A 16,317-nucleotide genomic window follows, 5' to 3' on the forward strand; every position below is an offset into this window, starting at 1 on the left:
ACTGGTATAAAACAAACAAACAAACTAGAATTAATAACCACTTAATGGTAAAGAAAGCCATGTGAAAGCAATAATTTTAAACCCAGTTGAAATATAGATTTCAATTGAAAAGGAATAGTTTTAATGGAATGAACTACAGTATATTCATAAAACTGATGGATGAACATATTTCTAAACCATTGGTTTAAATGGAGGGTTTAATGAATTTGACAAAATTATGAATGCCGGTGACAAGCTGTTTCTCAGACAGGTCTTCTTTCACTAAGGAGTGCCACTTTCATACAAAAATGTAGCTACTGTACTGTAGGTCAGCAAGTTGCTTCTTTTTCATTCTTCTTTAAATTACCTGGTAAAAAGGCACTCAAACCAATAATAAAAGTGTATTTATCAACAAAAATCAGTATGTATTTTTATTGCTGTTTATTTAGACTCAGTTAAGGAATGAAAGGTTTTACTGAAGCCTAGTATCATCCATTTCAGTTTGTGAGTTAGGGGCAGCTTTAAACACCATGTCTGCTCCAGACTGAAGCCAGACCAAACACAGCCCAACAGAGCAAACTAGAATGCCTGCAAAGGCCTGGAAAGGTTACCTCTATCAAAGATAAGATTTTCATGACAGATAAAACAACGTTAAAAGAGACGGCAACAGGTGACAAAGTCTTTAAACTGTCACCAAGATAATTAAACTCACTCACACAGGAAAAAAGCTGAAGGTTACGTTTACTGATACACCCTAGAAAATTTGTTTTTCATTTCCTGTGCCAAAACAATGATATCACATTTAAAATGTTGTTCATGTGCCAAAGTCTGCGTATATCAAAAGACTTGAAAAAACTAAAGAAAAAATGGTACATTTTACAAATTCTACAGTACATGTTTTCAAGACACAGGCCCTACACTACCAGCCCTTGCAACACTTTTCGGCAAGGATACACAGTAAATGAGAACTCTCCTTTTGTCTATTAACATATTATGATAACTGAAGAATATAAAGATTTCTAATCCAGACATGCACCAAAGGAAAACACCGCATCGGCTCTCATCACTAGGTATTGATTTTGCAGTAAACATGCATGCAGGAGAGAGAGGTAGAGAGGGAGACAAGGTTTCAGATTTCGAAAGTTAAAGAGCCAACAGTTGCTTCAGTAATCAAATCCTTGCAAACTGAGCTGTGCCGGGCCAGTCCGGAGTGCGCTGCAGCTGTAATGAATTCCTCCCCAGTGCCTGCTGCTCCCACCCATACAGAGGCACCGGTAGCCCAAAAACAGCAGCCCTGCACAGAGCCAGGGCAGGGAGAGTCAAACAGTGCAGTAACATACGGTTTTTATTACCTTCGACTCCGACAGGCTCGAAGAGTCCAAACTGCTCCAGCACCTTAATGAAGAGCCCCAGAACCACCAGGACCGCTATCATTTCAAGACCTTCCAGGTTCATGATGGACCTTTCTCATCGCTCCTCATATCCCTCAACTTGAACAAATTCCAACTTCTCCAACCCCGGAAAATAAAAGTAAAACCAAAGGTACTGGGGTGCGGGGTTTGGGGTGTGTGGGGGGGGGGATCTCTCCCTCACTGCCTAGTTCCTCCTCTCTGCCCTTCACCCCCTGCCTCACTGCTGAGGATGCCTGAGCCAGCCAGGTACCATACCAGCCTCCAGCTACCTCCTGCAAGCACGGGACAAAAGTTTACAGAGCTGCCAAAAGACTCTGATGTTCTGCATAGAGTGAAGGGTTCTCTCTTGCCACCAAGGCAGCTAAAGTCCACCCAGCGGATCTGAAGAAGCCAAGCGTGAGTTCAGTCTGCACCTTCTTGGGCTGTAGTTGCCAGCATGAGTGTGTGTATGTCTGTGAGGGAGGGAGAGAGGGAGGCAGTAATAGAAGGGAGAGAAAGAGAGAGAGTTAGAGAGAGGGAGGTATGCCCTCCCATTCCAATGACACTACCTCCATTGATTTGCTTAACGTTGTTTCCTAGGTAACGGGTGGCGGATATTTAGAGATCCCCGTCTCATGGACAGACAACTTGAAACAGAGCTGTTTATTTAATTTACATTTGAAACATATATATATATATGGAAATAATTAACCTCATGCCTTCTTTCACTGTTTTCACTTTGCATTCTAAGCCAAAATGTTTTTTGTTTCACTTTGTTTCACTCAAGTTGCACAACAAATTTTTCATGTTATGTTTGGCACAATAACACACAAAGACAGCCCATTCTACCCAACAATAAACAAAGCCAGTTTTATCGCAGGAAAGAACCCTTTTAAGTAGCACCCTTTTGTGATCTCCTCCTTCAGCCTGGGGCCGCTCTCCATGAAGCGATTACAATTTCTGAATCACTAGTCCCCAATTCCAGACTCAGAGTTATGCATCTGTATCGTTTCAGTCTGCTACAGTGACAGGGCAGAGTATTAAAATGTCTCAGTGTCTGGTACTGTATGTATTCTGCATTTCCACATTGAACATCTAACCCTCAGACTTTTCTCTTTATTGGACACACAGACTTTCTTTGCCCAAGGCTGAGTTTCTTGATGAGCCTTAACGTGCTACATGCTACAAACAGGGACACTGAGAGATATTTCAATAGGGCTAATCCATGCAACTGTACACCGGCACATAAGGCAAAAATGTTACTGACCTTTTGTCATAAAAGTGTTTGCATGCTTAACCCCAGAGCAGAGGGGAGTTGATGATGAAGGCTGTTAAATTCCCAGACAATCATCAGCACCTGCCTGCACCAGCTTGGCTCTGTACTAAAACAGCAGATTAGCTTCAGTACGAGCAGACAGAGAGGAGTTTGCCGCTTATTTACTGTGCAAGCGTGTCGGAATGAGCAATTTCACAGCACAGCACTTGGAAGCACAGCAAAGAAGAGAGAGAGGACAAGCTGGAGAAGACAAGCAAATGGGACATATTTCCCCTTAAGGAGGCCAGTTATTGCCAGGTCATTCTGCTGGATATTTTAAATACCTGTGATGGGCCGATATAATATCCAGGGTGTACTATAGTCCTGCAAGGATAAACTGTTTACTGAAAATGGATGGATAGGTAATAATAAGATTACAATCATGTGGATCTGAGCTCTGAGACCATGTCTGCCCCTGTATAGAGTCTAATAGTGCACAGGATGTAAAAATATTGGTTTTATGAAAGTCTTTGTGAATGATCACAGCACGAAAATGACTTCACAATTTGCAAGTATTGAATAAAAAATGTTTTTAAAATGTATTATGTCTCTCATCCCCTTCTGTACATTACCTTCCCTATTTAAAGAATTACATTATGCTCTTATTCATATTTTATTTTTTAGGTCCCCTCTACTGTACAGTGTATTGATGTGTCCTCCTCACGGTTTTGAACATGATCTTTCAATGTTTTCTTTTCCTAAAGTGCAAACTCGATTACATTTTTTCCAGATCTTAGTATATTCATTTTATAAGCTTGCATTGCTACAGAAAAAAAACACACCTTCTTATTCACCTCTGTGTAAAATAAAGATATGTGATCCCAATGATCTACAGTACGCATGTACTGTACCTTAAAGTGCAAAAAAAGGTTACGGGGGGTATATAGTTTGATTAAACTTCGACATTTACTACATATTTAGAAAATTAAAGTTCCATTAATTTCATTACTTAAATCATAAACGATAAAAAAGTACAAGGAAAGAGTAGGTAAAGATCTTTCTCAGTCTCTTTAAAGTCTCTAATAGTGATTTTTTTCTAGGTCCTTAATAAAATTCAGAAAATTTCTTATTAGATTAAAACTACTGTTATAATATACAGTAAACTCATTGATTCTTAATCTAACACAGTTAGATTCCTGTTAAATTCCACTTCCTGTCAAAGATACTGGGCAAAACCATTTTTCCTTTAATGTCAGCAGTAGAGAGACTGTATGAAAATATGAAAAATCACTATGCTGCAATGGTACAGAAACACAGCTGTGCAAAGCATTATCCCTCTATATTCAAATTTACTTTAGTTTTAGTTTCCTGTTTGGATAATTTTTATGACTTTGCTTTGGTCACTTTACTGTTGAGGTAGGATAGTAATCTACGTGTTCTTGATTATTCTACATCAAACTACATATAGAACACTCTTTAGGAATAGAAATATTAACACATTTGCTTGAAATTAATGTACCTAGATATACAAAATGACTAGTTAGTCGTGTAGGTAATCAATCACCAGTCCCTGCGGTCCCATTCCTTTCTCTGAGGGCCGATCACCAGTCCCTACTGTCCCACTCCTCTCTCTGAGGGCCGATCACCAGTCCCTACTGTCCCACTCCTCTCTCTGAGGGCCGATCACCAGTCCCTGCAGTCCCACTCCTTTCTTTGAGGGCCGATCGCCAGTCCCTACTGTCCCACTCCTCTCTCTGAGTGCCGATCACCAGTCCCTGCGGTCCCACTCCTTTCTCTGAGGGCCGATCACCAGTCCCTGCGGTCCCACTCCTTTCTCTGAGGGCCGATCACCAGTCCCTGCGGTCCCACTCCTTTCTCTGAGGGCCGATCGTTAGTCCCTGCTGTCCCACTCCTCTCTCTGAGGGCCGATCACCAGTCCCTACTGTCCCACTCCTCTCTCTGAGGGCCGATCGTTAGTCCCTGCTGTCCCACTCCTCTCTCTGAGGGACGATCACCAGTCCCTACTGTCCCATTCCTCTCTCTGAGGGATGATTGCCAGTCCCTACTGTCCCACTCTGTGCTCTGACCGATGATTACCAGTCCCACGCTGTGAAGGCAGAGATGGAGGGAGATCAGAGACGATAACAAATAGTGAAATTGCCGGAGGAGAGTAAATTAGGTCAGTTTAGGTCGAGCTCCAAGTGAGATTAATATAGTTGTTTGTGTCCTCCCTGAGAGACACAAACTAATTCTCTTCTCAAATGTACACCCTGCAAGAATCAGAAAAATCCTTTTTAAAAAATACAAAAATAAGAACGCCTTTACGCTAGACAGAATACACCATTTGTTTTAGGCTAGAGTGCAGGGTTGTCAATAACTTAGAATGGAAAAACAGATGCCCATACAGTACATGGATTATGTCCATAATAGTTTTACTGTTTAAGGAGTTATTGTTTTTTTAGCAAATATTTAACACAGGGCTCTAAACAATCAACATGTTTCAACCTCAAAGGACCTAAATCAGAATATTTATGTTATTATGTAGCTCTTAAGTGTCACCACAATCCAGTTTTTTCTGCATGGTTTTGCATGTTACTCCCTATAAAAGCTTCCCTTTGGCAGCATGCCACTGGCCACCATAGTATAATGCCACTCCACACCAGAGGTGGAATGGTGAGTGTTTTTTCTATATTTCTGTCTCTGCTTGTTAACTGTGATATGGGTAACGTGCTCTTATCCAATTCTGTACTTCAGTTATTCTTCAGCATGAAGCATCTGGACACTTTTTTTCTAATGCATGTTAGCTGCTCTAGCATACTGTGCACATTATTTATTCTGGTGCCCCATTATCTTGCACTGGGCTGTTCCTCACCCCTCTTTTGTGCTGAATTAGCTTTCTGATTGTGCTTTGAATTGCTCCCTACAACATTTTTTCAGTTACGGGTAAGCTTGTAATGTTCTATTGTGCAGAGTGTGGTTACATTATGAAACATAAATTGAGATAAAGGTGGTGGACAAAGTTCTTTGTGTATGATCCTTTCGATGAATCTTGCTTATGGGAAGCAAATCGTGCTTTTTGCAAATGTTTTCCAAAGTTAACAAGACGCAAGATAATTTAAGAAACATTTTCAATGATTTAAGTGAAATACGTTTTCCCTTCACACTCTCTTGTGGAGGTGAGAGATTGAATCCCATTGATTATATCCAAAAATGTAGCGGTGCTGTCCCTGAGAGAAGCTGCAGAGGGATTGTAACCCAGAAATATGCCACAGTAATCCTCAGGAGGTGAAATTTTCCATTAAAACACAGCTCTAGAGGGACTAAAAATAAATAGCACCCTTTATTGTGCTCAGCCACGTCTTTCTAATATTGACACAAAGGCTTGATTGAAAAATAGTTTGTGAGGCTTAAACCTACTCAGTAAATAGGTAAATAAAGTCTTGGTGCTTTTAAGCTTAGAAATAAAATACAGTACTTACTAGGCTTAACCTTTTGGCATAAACTGCTTTGGGCATAATGGAGACAATCAAGGTATTGTATACCCTGTACAAATCTTCCCAAATGAAGTAAACAAGGGTTTAAATCCCTTGATTCCCCCATCTGGACAACTGAAAATATCATTCAACAAATTAAAACAAGTCATCAAGATAATACTCAACAAATATATGCAAGAAATGAGCATATGAAAATCATAAACTGAGAGCTCTCTTATTAAGATAAGATCACTTTACTGGCCATATACAATTTCTTCTATTAGGCATGTGTCTTTTTGCATACCTCAGCTTGCACTCCATGAGACACACAGGCACACAGATTATCTCAGCTCTCTGGGCTGCACATGGTCAATTGATCCCGCTGAACAGAGGCTTGGGATGGGATGGGGCCAACCTTGGAAGTACAGGCTCTCTGGGGCACCTTTCCCCTCCCTGATTAGATTAGTATATACTCAAACTTTAAAAATAAACAGCCATATCAACAGCCTAAAAACCTTAATCTCATAACACTGCTGTTTTGGAATGCCTTGCTACAGTAAGTGCAGAGCTGAGCGTTAATTAGTAATTATCTCCTGGCCTGTAGTACAGTATCTCCTGGGCAGGACGTCTCCAGGGCCATTAGGAATGCATTTTCAGCCTTTCTGAGCTGCGCAGGGTAACATCATCTGGACTCGATTCTCTGCAGGACAATGCTGGTCAGCAGCCAGGTTGAATCATTGATATTTCCCCCAGGTGATGCCTATTTCGCACAGGTCTCAGTACGGTCACTTACTTAGTCTGGCATGTTTTCCTTTTGCTTTGTTAAGTCACCTCAACACTTCTGTCAATTTCAATTCGAACTCCATTTCCAAAAGCTGCTATCTATAAACATTTCCTGCAAATGCAAACCCTACCCTTTTTAACTCTGCGTGCCTTTCTTTTGAAAAAGCAACATACTGCAAGCCCGCCCCAGGAAAGACAATACACCGTCCATCCATTTTCTAACCACTTTATGCAATACAGGGTTGCAGAGGTGCCAGAGCCTATCCTGGAAGGAACAGGCGCAAGGCAGGGCACACCTTGGATAGGACTCCAATCCATTGCAGTGCAGACAGACACAAACACACACACTCACTCAGGGTGAGTTTTCCCAGAAGCAATTTAACCTAACAGTACAGTATATGGGAGGAAACCTGAGTACCCAGAAGAAACCCACACAAACACAGTGAGAACTTTCAAACTCCACACAGAGAGCACCCCAGGAATTAAACCCAGAACCCCAGCATTGAGAGGCAGCGATACTAACTACTGCACCATGCTAGCTCGTACACTCTACTATTAATTGATAATTAGTGTAGTTATCTGAAAACCCCAATGGAATGAAATAAAAATGCAAACTGATTGCTTGGATACATAGCAAAAAGTGAACAAGAGTGGGAAAAAACCTGTTAAATGTCCTTGTGGTGGCCCGTCAACAGGGGGTGCTAGGGCATCAGTCTCTAAAAGACACATTTCAACTGCATCGGCTCAACAGAATCCCACCACTGTGAATTGGAATTTTATCAAAAACAGTGTCAAAATAAGTAAATGCTGTATGTATCACGTGATGAATTTCTTGCCTATGTTTCAATGCAAAATAATGATCACACTCATTCTTACAAAGTTTAGCACGTGCAGCAAGCAGCTCTCCTCTCCATCCACCAGCAGCAGAAACACATCCAGAGCTGTAACGGACCGTACAACCATACACTGTACACACGTATAACACAGTACAGGTGACCACTTGTTAATGCAAGTGGGAGGATAAAAAAGTTTAGCTAGAATTATAACTGGATCAGAGAGAATTGAATTAAAAGATCATGGCAATTAATAGCATTGATTATTTGCTAAAAAATTGTTTTGTCAATGTAAAAAAAATAGGCTGAAGCATAATAATGATTAATTCCTTACACTTATATAGCGCTTTCCTGGATGCTCCACTCAAAGAAAACTTTACAGGTAGTGGGGACTCCCCTCCACCACCACCAACGTGCAGCCCCACCTGGATGATGCGACGGCCAATTCATAGATTATTAAGATGCCACGACTGGTAAAGACCAGGAGAAAATTTAGCCAGGATACCAGGATAACACCTCTACTCTTTTCAAGAAATGCCCTGGGATTTTTAATGACCACAGAGAGTCAGAACCTCAGTTGTATATCTCAACCGTAGGACTGCGCCTTTTTTACAGTATAGGGTCCCCGTGGGCTATTAGAACCCACATAGACTGCAGGGTGAGCACCTCCTACTGGCCCCACTAACACCTCTTCCAGCAACAACCTTAGTTTTTCCCGGGAGGTCTCCCATCAGGCTCACATCTGCTTAGCTTCCATGGATTGCTAGTTGTGAGATGCAGGGTGATATGACTGCTAGCATAAAAGATGAAAAGATGAAAACCCAATCAAAGGCTACAATAATCATTGGAAGACAGAGGTGAAGATTATGTTCAGGTCTGCAAAAACACGCCATGAGAAAAAGGACTAGTGTGTAGAAATACAGTATCTGCTTAACAAGCCTATGTGTCTTTCAGGTTTTGCTGCCTTCTGTGACTAACTGCTTTAAAAGCTTAAAGATGTTTTATGTTCACACAAATGAAATTCCACATAATTGACTAAAGAATCTATAATTGGGACTTGGTGAGGGACTAATTGAAGGTTAAATGTGTCTAAATATGATAAACCATAAAATCTTAAGAGTTTACTTTTTCACTGCACTGCAAGTGGTCAGACTTACAAACAAAATAATTATAACAGAGTTTAACTGGTGTTGTTCATAGTCCTTAATGAAGGAATTAGAGAACAGACTCAAAAATATTTTCTTCAAGATGGTTATGGTCTCTCTGAAAAGGAAAATGTGACATATGGCACCACGTTAGAACCATACAATACTGTTGGTTAGCATAAAATATTAGATTGTGTTCAAAGGCATTGTTTTAGTTAAACAAAAAATGCAAGAAAGTGAAAGGTTGAATACAATGAATCGGCTTTTGTAGAAACTAGCCCTGGTGTGTGTGTGTGTGTGTGTGTGTGTGTCTGTGTGTGTGTGCCCTGCAAGTTTCTCACTTCCTGCCCATTGCTGCTGAGTTAGGCTCTGACTCCCCCCATGATGCTGTACTAGATAAGTGGATAAGAACATGGATGGAAGACTAACAGGAAGTTGATTAAGACTTAAAGACCTGCTTGTTTAAGACCGTGCTCAGTGAACAGAGCATGAACATGTCAATTGAAACTTGTTAAACATCAAATTTTTACCATTACTAGAAAACACTTTATTTATTACACAAAAAATTAGAATTCTATGGAATGCATTACTAAAACATTTTTGGAGAAGGAACTTTCAGAAACAAGCTTGATGTTACAAAAGAATCACTTAAGGTACAGGAAAATGAGGGACACAGATGGGCTAAATGGCTTGATCTTAACATGTAGTTCAGGTGGGTAGCTGCGTCAGCATGCGTAGGCTGCAAAGGAACAAGTAATAGGTTTATTCCATGCTGAAAAAAAGAAGAAAGAGAACACAACGTTTTGGCCGTGGAGCCTTCTTCAGGTGTCACCTGAAGAAGGCTCCACGGCCGAAACGTTGTGTTCTCTTTCTTCTTTTTTTCAGCATGGAATAAACCTATTACTTGCTCCTCTTGATCTTAACATGTTGCAGCAACTCTTAACATTCCTGAATTGCTCATTTGTATGCTATTGTGATCATGTGTTTACATGGTTTTGGTCTGTTGAGCCTTCCTTTTTCAGAGATACCGTAAAAGGGATGCTCTGTCCTAATTCACTTTAAGTAAAAAACAAATTCCAGGCATTGATTTCTGACAAAAAGGATTATACAAATAACATTCCATCATCACAGTAAAGGGAACCAACGAGCATGACCAGCAAAACTGATTCTTGTTTGTACGGTGACCTTTCTCAGACTTAAATTAGTCATAGATAAATGATAGCTATATTATCCTCCTTGCACCCACAGTGTGGATCTTTCATGCTAGATGGAAAAAAATACTCCAGACAAGACATCATTTATCTAACAAGCTCTTTTCAATAAAGAGTTGAGAATCGCACTATCACATGCACTACGTGGTGCTGAAAAGAGTAAGAGAAAATAATTATTTTACAGCACTGGGTTCAAAACCTGTAAATCAGAGTGGGAAGCTTAGGGGAGCATATAGCAGCTCTCTCAGGAACTGCTTGAATCTTCCGTTATACTTCAGGACAAAGGGAAGTCAGACTACTTAAATTATCTGCAAGGCCCAATTCAGCGCACCAGTCTATCTGCTGTACCCTTGGGCTGAAGGGCATCTTTCTTTGAATTTCTGTCTGAGCCCTGAGACGTCAGCTCTGACTGTCAACTATAAAAAAAACAGTAACTTCACAGCTTAGAAGCCAGACCTCTGTTAGGCCTCTGTGGACACTGAGCGAGCGTCATTCAGCTGTAAAGTGTTGTGCTGTAATGTCATGCAACTACTGTGAATATTGTATGTTTTAATTAAATTTAATTATGAATTGCATCATTCAGTTCTCCAGCTGTCAGCAGTATTTCTGTAAAGTAAGTTTTAAGGACCCCGTCTCTGTACAAGTATGACTCTGACCTCACAGAGAGACAGGCTCTCTTTTAACAGACTCAGATACAGTATATTTGGGTTTTTCTCATGTCATGCCAACACACAGGCTTTTGGTCAATTTAATGTTGCTGGGCCAGGGGAAATGGTTCAGATTCAATTTAATTTTCTATTAGAAATTCAATGTCCTAAGAAGCTCAAAGCTACAGCAGATTCTCTATAGATCTGAACCTTGAAGTCCCACCACTCCACACCGCTGGCTTTGACAGAGTGAGTACATGTAACATCTCTTAATAAGGAGCAGTAGTCAATTTCCAGGGTTCCCCTAAACTGATGCCTATTTTCACAGGAAGGTGGAATGAAGTTACATTGCATTGCTGAAAAGTACCATAGCAGTGCCAACAGTGGGGGCTCAAATGCAGACTCTTGCACATGACAGTCTTTGGCTAATTTGCTTAAAATTGGATTCACCAAATAGAATGGAATCATCCAACTTTTCCCCAACACAAATATCCGCAAGACATGCCACAGAGGGACACATGCTAGAGTGTGCATTCCTCCATAAAGACATGGTTGCAGTCCAAAACTCTCTAAATACACACATCATCCCACAGCTGCCTGAGTGTAGCACGCTGGCTAGGAGCCGCTCTCATTTGCCCTTTCCTGATGGAAAATCTCCAGCTTGTTTTATGGTTCACTGCAGTGGTTAGAAAGCATTTAGGGAGGAATTACTGGAGTCTTTCACTACTGTTAAAACAATCGCAGCTATAAAATCATCATTTACTCTGCCTCATCTACCCTGACCCTCCTCCTGGTAATGAGGAAGGGCAGAGGAGGAGGCCCAGAGGGGGAGAAGGCTATAGGTTTCGGCAGTGCTGCCAAAAGTAATCAATGTTAAAAGTGTAGCACATGCTTTGGTAGAGTACAATAGCATTTCCATCAGAAAAGGCTGCTTTCGATTTTCTTCTAGAGCGCCATTTACACTCCAACAATGTTAAATGATGTGTAAAACTGTACAAGTGTACTGGATTAACAGTATCCATGAAGAACACAGCATGACATCTTACAGTAGATACATTGTGCAATACACACAAACACGTTTGTATCGTTGCAGTCAAATGGTCAGCATTAATTTCTTCTAAAATTTCTCATAAGACAGCAACCCATAAAAACCATCTTTGGAGACAACTTCAGTTAAAACACAAACTGTATGTTTGATATAATGGAGCAACCATTGCCATCAGGCTCTAAATGCTCTGGCAGGTAGAGCAGACATTGTCTTGGGAGATGTCCTACACAATCCTACACAGTCTGCTCATGTTGAGTTCTTTTTCAATGTTCTTGCTTTGCATCCTCATTCTGACATACTGTATGATGTGTGGAGTTCCTTCCAAAATATTTGTCCTCCATCTGCTTCAGTCAAGAGTCATAATTTCTCAGAAGTTCATATCAACATTGCATGTTTGCTTTTACCATATCTTTGAAATAGAAGTATACCTTTTATTAGTAGCCAGCAGTCTGACATGTGTAAAATCTACAAAAAATCTGCCACAACCAGCCCTGTAGACTGCAGTCCATCACAAGTTTGTGCTGTGTGTTATCCATGTTTCAACCCCATATGATTGATCATAAAACTAACAAGTTTTGTTTCAGTTTTATGTTTCAGTCCTAAAACAGACTTCTTCAGATTGTCAAATGATAGATTTCTTTATCAATATCAACCTTCTGTGAAAGATAAATGTCAAAACACAGGAAGTTTTCTGTCTTCTCTACACACTTATCAAGAACCTGAATCAATGACACAAAAACGTGTACATTTGGAACTTGTTAATAAAAGACTTTGGCCTTCTGAATGTTAAATGCAAGTCCGATGTTGTCAGATGCCTGAACACACACTGTATGTTAACAGAAATGGATTTCCAGACAAAACACATTCTGCAGCATCATCCTTGCTAAGAATTATTTTTTGATTGCCTGTTTTAGTTTCTAGCTCTGGTTTTACTTTTGGTTTTGAGATTCATCACTATTATGGGTTTGGGTTTTGTGTGTGTGTGTTTCAGTTATTTTCAAAGTTACAATAGGAGTACTTCAATTTTCCCTAAAAGTCTTGTAAAATGTTGCCCACATCCAGCTAGAGTAAAGATGTAGAGGACAGCCTCCAGAATCTTTTTGAAATGCCTTTCTTTTTGAAAGAATATGTTTGTTCACTTTCCTTACACTGTGCAAATGTTTAAAGTGAGATTCCACAGTTTTTGCCTCAGAGGCTAATCTGTAGACTGATTCTGCAGAATTGACAGGTTTAGAGGGACTCAAATACCTTTCAAAGGTGTTTAATGGCTCCATCTATCAAGACCACATACTGTAGGCTTTACGTTTGTCTCCCAACAATCCTGCGGTGTGTAATGTAAAGTCTTGGTAGCACAGATAAATTCACAGATGTGAACAGGTTGTTTAAAAGATTTCTTCACTAAAATGCATGATAAAGGCAACAAATCATTTTGAAACAAAACATCTGCTGTCTCATGAGGCAGCCATTTAGCCACTTGGAGAGCCAGCAGATGTGGGATTATAGACATTTGGAGGCGTTACTGAACATCAGAACAATGAGAGTGTAAAGATACAGTAAGTGAAAAACATCAGCATCTCACTGGATCATACATTCTTGTGACACTGTAACTAAAATTTATCAGTTGTCATCTGGTTTGTTCATACTACAGTGTGCAATAAGAGATAGGAAGCATCTTTCTTTGTGTCTCTTTCTCATTTTTTTATTTTTCTTTCTTGGCTGTTTGATTGGGACTTTTAACAAGTTCTCCCAGGAGCTGTCAGAGGAAAATAAGAAAACAACCCCTCTTTTCATTATTTTCCTCGCATCCCATTTTTCAAGGTAAATTTTTCACTTAATCCCAGCTGTCACACTGACAAATTGGCTCCTAGATGGAACATCCATTTCATCCCCATCACCTTACCCCTCCCGACATGGCTGGTACATAAACACAGAGGTAATGCTGCCTACAGCATCCATCTTGCTCTGCAGCTGTCCCACATCCTCTGTTAATTGTGATGAATTTAGCACCTGACATTGGTGGCAACTGAAGATCACCACTTGTCCTTAGGTTATATGCTGAAACAGTGGCTATCTATTACAAGCATCAGCATACCAATACAGTCCAAGGTCAAGAATTTGCATTGGTCCAGATTGTCCTAGAGTCAATTTCCTGCAATTGGAACCACAGCGCCTGTAACATAGTATCTCAACTATGAACCAATAGCACAGATAATTTCACAGATGTGAAATTACCTGTGATATATTATGCAGAATATGATATATAGAATTTGATATATTATTTATACAATTATGTGATATAGCCAAAATCTCAGAACCAATTATAATAATAACAATAATAATAATAATCCTGATATGATATAGTGCCTTTAAAAACATATGCAAGAATACTTTGCTATCGTAGACTGGTTTGTTTTAATACATTATTGAATGGCACACATTGTTACTTTACAAGGGTCAACTTCACTAACTGGCAGTTTTACAGGGTTTGGTAAACTAGAGCCGGTGCAAACACTAAAGTCACAGAGGAAAACCTCCTGCCAGGTCATGTGTGAGTTAGAAACCAAGTTAATGGGAAACATTGTCAAAGGTGAGATGAAACTAAAGCAAGCTAAAGATAAGATCAGCTGAGCTTTTGGCTAAATTGTATGTCTGCAGTTCAAGGGTACAGGTGTAATTACGTTTCCGAGTCTTAGAAGCCAAGAATGACTGAATTAATTTTTTTCTTCCCATTTTTAAATCTGGTCATGTTTGAAGACCAGGTTTCCTCCCAACTTCGTTCTAGGCAGGTGTTCTGGGACAGATAAGCTGTTATATTTGTGACAGAAATTGTGGTCCTGCATCAACCAGCATGTCAGCCTGACCTGTGCATTTAAAAATGTTTCAAATCTTCTTCTTAAAAACTGCTGCACGGATTGAATTTAAACATGGCAGATTTCATCAACAAGCACAACTTTAACAAGTGTGCTGCTGAAACGTGGCTAAAAATAATTTTTACACCAACATACAGTAAATCAAAAATCTCTCTGACATACTTTATACTCTTCAAGCACAAAAAACATTTAGTCAATTAAGTCCAGGTTTTATATAATATATACAGTATATAGTTCAGATGGGTGGCTGCTTCAGCATGGGAAGTCTGCAAAGGAACAAGTAATAGGTTTAGTCCATGCTGGAAAGTGTTTTCTCTATTTTTTCTCCTCTTTTCGGCATGGAATAAACCTATTACTTGTTCCTTGCATTTATACTGTATATGTCATTGTAGTATCAACATGATGAATTTAAGTGAAAATGGCAATCCCGCATGAACCAAGATGACTGACTGATTGCTGTTTCTATATTTCCTACTATTTTAAAACTGTTTCTCCATTTAACTCCAAACATAGTAAATATCATTTAGTGAGCAAACAACACACCGTCATTACTGCCTATACTAAGATTGCCCCAGGACCAGCATTTGGTTCTCATAATTCTGAATGCCTCTGTCTTGGGAACTGCTGTGCTGATGTTATCATAACTTGGCATATTTCAAAAACGACCAAAATGATTTTCGATTTGCATGTCACAACTTGCAATGATATTTTTCCCACCCACAGTACTGTATGTCAAAGACCGCTTGGTGAACTGTCTTTTAGGAAGGCTGCTTCTGTTCCAAGATTGTTTGGCTAATTAATTACAAACTTGATTGGTGTCATTCAAGTGACAGAAGTGCTATCACTATATATCTAAATTGGGCTGCTGCTTAAAAGGGAACTGCAACTTTATTTTTATATTTTGGAGTTGTAATGAATTGGTGATGTTGAGTGCATTGCAAACAAGGAAACTACTAGGTACCCTGTAACATGTACAACTTCCAATTTAAATCACAAAAGTTACAAAGTGTCAATGTACTGTATACATAGCGTCATAAAACAACAAAACCTCTGGTGACACCAAGGCAGCCATATTATGCTATGAGCATGCTTTAGACTGAGACAATTTCGCTAATACATTAATTTTAAATATTTTCATGAAAACAGCACCTACAAGGGGACATGCTTTTAAGTATTGCAAAAAAAAGAGCAACCTGCTAACTAACTAAAATACACTCACATTCTTTTTCACGTTTTGCAAAAGTGCTCTGTCATTTACATTGGTAGTTATTTTATGGTAACTCACCTAAAACAAAAAACCTAGCAAAAATCCTAGACATCACCTGAACAGCTGATTTGAATGAGTGTAACTGAACTGAATTCAGTTCGATTCATATCGACAAAATACTACTTACTTGTTAACTCCGCATGCAAATCACGTTGGAATGTTTCTGGGGTGAAACGTCTGCTGCATGACCTGTATTTATTCAATTGGACATCACACTGAATCTCGTCAAGAAACTTTTTCGATGGAACCAACACTAGTGCCCTAGTTTAGTACCCATCTCTTGGCCCTGCTTTATGTGTGACCACTATGTTTTTGAACAGCCAAATGCTTGACAGCGTGGCATCATTTAAAATGTACACATAAGTTTAAAAAGGCAAAAAAAAACATTGTAGAAGACCGTGTTTCTCATTTTCTT

The 16,317-nt window shown here is 39.7% G+C and overlaps 1 protein-coding gene across 6 annotated transcripts in view; it reads right to left on the reverse strand.

The window, feature by feature from the left end:
* The window catches only part of LOC148661758 (A-type potassium channel modulatory protein KCNIP2-like), a 245,925-nt gene that overhangs the window by 74,876 nt on the left and 154,732 nt on the right, over nucleotides 1-16,317 (reverse strand). Inside the window, exon 1 of one of the 6 annotated variants that reach the window (XM_088635960.1) lies at nucleotides 1,332-1,850. The exons of the other annotated variants lie outside the window; for them this stretch is intronic. Within the exon in view, the coding sequence (XP_088492086.1) occupies nucleotides 1,332-1,434 (103 nt within the window). The 5' untranslated portion in view covers nucleotides 1,435-1,850. Of the gene's footprint in view, nucleotides 1-1,331; nucleotides 1,851-16,317 lie in introns of those variants that run through there. 6 annotated transcript variants of the gene reach the window in all.

This window comes from Lepisosteus platostomus, chromosome 6, assembly GCF_059453375.1.
Source record: "Lepisosteus platostomus isolate fLepPlt1 chromosome 6, fLepPlt1.hap1, whole genome shotgun sequence".
Lineage (NCBI taxonomy): Eukaryota > Metazoa > Chordata > Actinopteri > Semionotiformes > Lepisosteidae > Lepisosteus > Lepisosteus platostomus.